At 40.0% G+C, this 5,484-nt stretch overlaps 1 protein-coding gene across 1 annotated transcript in view; it reads right to left on the reverse strand.

The window, feature by feature from the left end:
- PHEX (phosphate regulating endopeptidase homolog, X-linked) overlaps positions 1-5,484 on the reverse strand; it is a 109,037-nt gene that overhangs the window by 68,277 nt on the left and 35,276 nt on the right. The window contains exons 8-9 of the mRNA XM_009321134.1: positions 2,500-2,583; positions 2,044-2,189 (exon numbers count right to left, since the gene is read on the reverse strand). Coding sequence (XP_009319409.1) covers positions 2,044-2,189; positions 2,500-2,583 — 230 coding nt within the window. The remainder of the gene's footprint in view (positions 1-2,043; positions 2,190-2,499; positions 2,584-5,484) is intronic.

The raw sequence follows: 5,484 nt of genomic DNA on the forward strand, positions 1-5,484 counted from the left end.
GTGCTCCAAGGGAGCAGTTTTTAATATGATGATTGTGAGTCCCTACGACTTGTCACCTCTATCACCAAGAACTGCTTCTATAGCCAGACTTAATTTTCGCTCCGTTCTTCCCTCCACCTGAAACAAACTTCACGGAGTACTTTGCCAGATCACTGGGGCATGAACCATCTTTTCGTGCCATTTTGAATAGTACCCATGCCAGCAGGGTGCTTATCTGGGAGGGGGACACACAAGGCATTGGAATAAAAGTATAATTTATGGATAGAAGGTTTGTAATTGAAAAGAATATGAACTTGGTGAAAGTACCTGCTTCTCCTAATGATGCTGCATCTCCTGAAATGATGAGAGGGTAATTCACATTCTAATCACTGGAGCAAATCTAAAATCTTTGAATGCTTTACTAGGAAATTGGTCTAGATATTTACTATAACAAACCAAATTCATGTTGTTTGCATTAATTTAACCTTTAAAATACCATATGGAGAATGACAAATGAGATTACCTAAAAGAAAATATCCTTGTTAAGCTTTCATAGTTCACCCTACAGGGAAATGTTAAGACCTCATTGTTAGGAGTATGCATTAAGATGATCTCCTTATTTTCTCAGGCCAGATAACAAGGTTATTTCTGGAGCAGACTGTGACATTTTAAGTAATGAACATTATCCTCTAATAGATAAACATGACCGTTGTCATCATGCAGTGACTGTTTGGATGGATTTTACGTACAAGGATTTTAAATCTGCTTAGGTTGAGTTTAGCGCTATTTGCCATTTTTTACATTTTATGATGCAAATTTCTCAGGGTAAGACTGAGCAGAAAATGCCTAAACCATTATCAGCTATAAGATATACAGTGTGAATATACTGGAAATCAGACACTGCTTTTGCCCCCCACCCCCACCCCAACCTCTGCGGGTCAGGAAGCTGGTCTCAAGCTTTGCTGAAGACTGAAGTTGCCATTCTTTCTGGTCATTACTCCAGCCTCCCCCCCGCCATGACACTCAGGCTGGCTTAACTCCTCTTGAATACTCAGATTTTTCCCTGAATAAGACGCTAATGGAAAAAGTCTCCAGGTATTTACTCTGTAGTTACAGAATATATTTGCATGTAGGTGTATTTGTACACAGGGAATAACTAATTCTCTGTTGTCTTGCTACATGTGCATCCTCTAAATCACCGCTTTATCCCCACCAATGTAACTAACTTTGAGATACAAAGCATGGACAGCCCAAACCATTTAGAAGACTTTCTTCAGCAGATCAAGATTGGTGGCACACTAACGATATTGTCTGAATTTTATAGAGAAAGGATGTTTAATGATCTGTAGGCAGATCAATTATTTTTATTTTTCTTATTGTTTGATCTGTGTGTTATTTTTACAGGTACTATGAATTAATGTAAGCATTCTGTCACTGGAGACATAGAGCAACAATATAACAATAATGCTTCTGAATTAGTCTTTTTTTCTGAAATGTAAATTTAGTTGTGGCCATACTGTACAATCAGCAAAAAATGATTTTTGGAGACAACAGCCTAACGACATTTTTTTTTTTTTGAAGTTCAGCAACGCGCCTCAGCATTATCACAGAAATCACTTAGATGTCATCAATAATGATGTTTCAAAATGGGATGTCATCTTCACATATACTTTTTCATCACACTGCCCAAAGCTGTCTTGCTTCCCTGTGCAAAGCACATCTACTACATTTAATCCGAGCTACCTGCATTTGACACCTATGTTCTACAGGTGTAAACGATTTCACAAGATACAAGACGCTGTACAAGTAAGAGATGCTGAATGCGTCTGGAAAGAGCAGTTTTACTGCAACCTGTGTTTTCCGTAAAAAAAGAAAGGTGTTGAAACTGCAAATTCTCCTGCTACACACAAGCTAATATCTATATCCTCTTTCAGACAAAACCAAAGAGATCTTTTGCCTAGAGACTTGATTCCAAGAATACCTGAAGCACCTGAAAAACCCAGGAAAAGCCCAGCATTTGGTGTCCCCTCATAAGTGTGGGTGAAACCATCATAAGATCCTTACTTTTTCCTTTCATTTTCGAGTAACCTGAATAAATCTCTGAAGTACTGGGGAACACGGACAATCACATTTTCTGAAGGACCTATATCTTTGAGCTCAGGATAGAGTCTGGTGTCAATCACCTTCTTGATGTATCCCAGCCAGTCAAACTGCAATGACAAAGAGAAGGCTGGTTAAAGCAGGTGATGAAGAGAAACTATTTATTAACTAAGTTGCACCTTTGAGACTAAAGGCTTCAAAGTTTTACTTATTAAAAATTTAGAAACTATTGCACTTTGTCATTACATATGTTTTCAAACCTCACTAAAGTCGTAACTGTATTTAAAAGAACATATATTGTAATTGAGTATACACATTACTAATGATATTCCTTTAACATGCTACTCTGCACACTAAAGGCAATTTTAATTATATAGGTCAGACATTAAAAGAATAGTTTTGCAATTATCCTGAACCAACCTGTGGAATCATGGCACTAAGCTCCGATATATTCATTTTATTGTACATCACCTCACTTGTTCGATTTTCATATGGAATCATGATCTGGGGGGGGGAAACAAAAACAAAACAAAACCATCAAAACAAGGATTATCTTGCAGGTACCCGCTCTTACATCATTACTGTCCATCATAATCCCAGTGCAGAAATATCTCACCACCTGTTTTCCAAGCATTCATGGCATTAACTTCCCTTTCTGAGGATGGCATTTAGCTAGGGGAAGTGGAACACAGTCCATTGTCAGTTTAACTCATTACTGGTGAATTTAATGAGCTGCATGTCGTCTTTGAACATTAGACTAATTTTAGCTCTGATTATACTAAGGAAAAGCATGTTGATTCATAAGAGATAAAAGCACACCTAGACCATTAATACTTATTCATCCCATCATGTCAGGTAGAAGCCAGCTCCAAACTATATGGTTTAAAAGGTCAAACCTGAGATAGGTATGCTGGAAGTGCATCTCATCTCTTGGATTTGAACACATTCTTGCTATGGCCTGACTCCATCTGAGGGAAGAGCCAGACACACACAAGTTTCTCCTCATTTTACCCCACCATCCTGATTTCCATAGCAGGAAACCTGGGTACATAGGCCAGACATGAATTAAAGCATTCTCCAACCAGGCCTCTCATCTGGGTGACCAGAGGAGCCAGACCTCAGGATCCTCTTTAGTGTGAAAGTCCAAGGACATAGCAAAAGAAATCCTAAATATAAAGCAAGTCCTTTTATAACTGACAAGGGACATTCAGATTCCAAGGTGGCAGTATGGTTCATAATAGAAAAACAAAACAGGTAAGAGAGCTAGCTCAAAATTTTCTCAGTGTTCAAGAGAAATAAGAATTCCCAATGGAAATTCCAGCCCCACTCTAAGGTAAATCCTATACAACAGGCTGTATGCTATGCAGTTTAAAGAGGACAGAGGTTGACACCAGACTAACCAGACAGCCGGCAGTTCTCCAACCAAAATTCTCCAGTAAGTGTCTGCGGTTTTACTGTTGCTCAAGCCACAGAAAAAACACTACTTTCTTCTCCCTTTCTGCAAATTTCATTTATCTGAAGAATTGTTAAACTCTTCTTGAATCCGTTTGCTCCCCTCCTCTCAAAACTTTCCCTCTTCCTCCAGTAATTCAAACCTAATTGAAACCTTCCTTGTACACAACAAGCTCTCTCGAAACATGCCACTCCTTCCTATATCTGAAGTATCCTCCCTTTATTCTTGCTGTCTCTTCCTGAGCACGCTAGTTTTCCATTATATATGTTCACTTAAAATGAATGCAGGGGAACACAGGATACAGTAAAAGCCTAAGTAACAAACAGGACTATCTCCTTTGAAATCACAGTAAGATTTTTATATAAATCATTGTGTTCGTTAGGGATTATGCAACAATCCATGTCCCTGGACTCATGCCTAATATCTGGATATATTTTGGAGGATTATTCATACTAAAGGGAAATTAGGTAACCATGAGCAAGTATGGCTTGTTGCATAACGGCATGCATTACTGATCCTGAGGGCTGTTAAATGATCCGTGTCATCTTATATGGCAACTTCACCTATATACTTTCTGGATTAAAGGTCTGTAAGACATTTGTTAAGTAAAACATTAGAGCTACCAGAGGGAGTGATGCATCTTCTTATCACATCACCGATAAACAGAAGAAACATTTTCTGTTTTTCAAGTCTACTGGGTCACAATGAAGTATCTTCTTATTAGTCTATCCACGCTAGGTAACTGAAGCTGAATATTGGGCTTTATTTAGAGCTTTAACAAAATTTCATCTCTTTCAGCAGAGAGATGGAAACACTGATTTACTGCTATTGTGGATGGCCCTCAATTCTGTACACACACACCATTAAGAAGCATCACTGCCTTTCCTCCTGTAGGCTGCAACAGCAGAACCCAGGGAAAAGTAATCTGCTGCATCACCTGTCCTGTGCAACAGTCTTCTCTGTTAACAGAAGACCCAGCATTTCACAGGGGATAACTTCTTTCCTTAGCAAGATGAAGAAATACTCAGCTCAGCTGGCAGTTCTGCAAATCAGTGTCAGGTTTGCAGCCCTAACTTTTGCTGGCTTCCGAACATTGAGGCTAACTCTTCTCTCTAGCTTTAGAAGAAGTGGAAGCGATAGTTGACTTGCAGCTCCAGGAGTGGGATTCCTGCAGCAGCCATGCTGAAACAGGCATAGGGGGAAGCAGAAACGCTCCTTCAGCTTGCAACAGCCCTAATGCATAAATTAAACTCCACAAGGGGGCAAAAATGTTACCATGTAAATCGGTCAGAACCAAGTACCAGATTTAAATCTGCTTAGCTTTACTAAATTCAGTTGGTCCCCTAAATTAAAACTCATGGATTTTCTCATCCCCTCTCCCAGGGTGCCCTATGGAAGCAGCTCAGGAGCTAACTGTGGTGCTACTGTAACCACCGCCCTCTCACTACCAAGTGCCAAAATCCTACCTCAGCCTTGCATTGCTTTTAGACTGTTTCTCAGAGAATCAGCCCAGTCTGCTTCTTGAATAATTGGCAATGTATTCACAACATAGCTGCACAGCAGGGACTCAGATTCTGCCCAGCCTCAAAATTATAGAAGCACAGAATCATTTAGGTTGGAAAAGACCTTTAAGATCATCAAGTCCAACCATTAACCTAGCACTGCCAAGTCCACCACTAAACCATGTCCCTAAGCACCACATCTACATGTCTTTTAAATCCCTCCAGGGATGGGGACTCAACCACTTCCCGGCGCAGCCTGTTCCAATGCTTGACAACCCTTCCGGTGAAGAAATTTTTCTTAACATCCAATCTAAACCTCCCCTGGCACAACTCGAGGCCATTTCCTCTCATCCTATCGCTTGTTACTTGGGAGAAGAGACTGACATCCACCTCACTACAACCCCCTTTCAGGTAGTTGTAGAGAGCAATGAGGTCTCCCCTCAGCCTCCT

This window comes from Pygoscelis adeliae, unplaced genomic scaffold (assembly GCF_000699105.1).
Source record: "Pygoscelis adeliae isolate BGI_AS28 unplaced genomic scaffold, ASM69910v1 Scaffold53, whole genome shotgun sequence".
Classification (NCBI taxonomy): Eukaryota; Metazoa; Chordata; class Aves; order Sphenisciformes; family Spheniscidae; genus Pygoscelis; species Pygoscelis adeliae.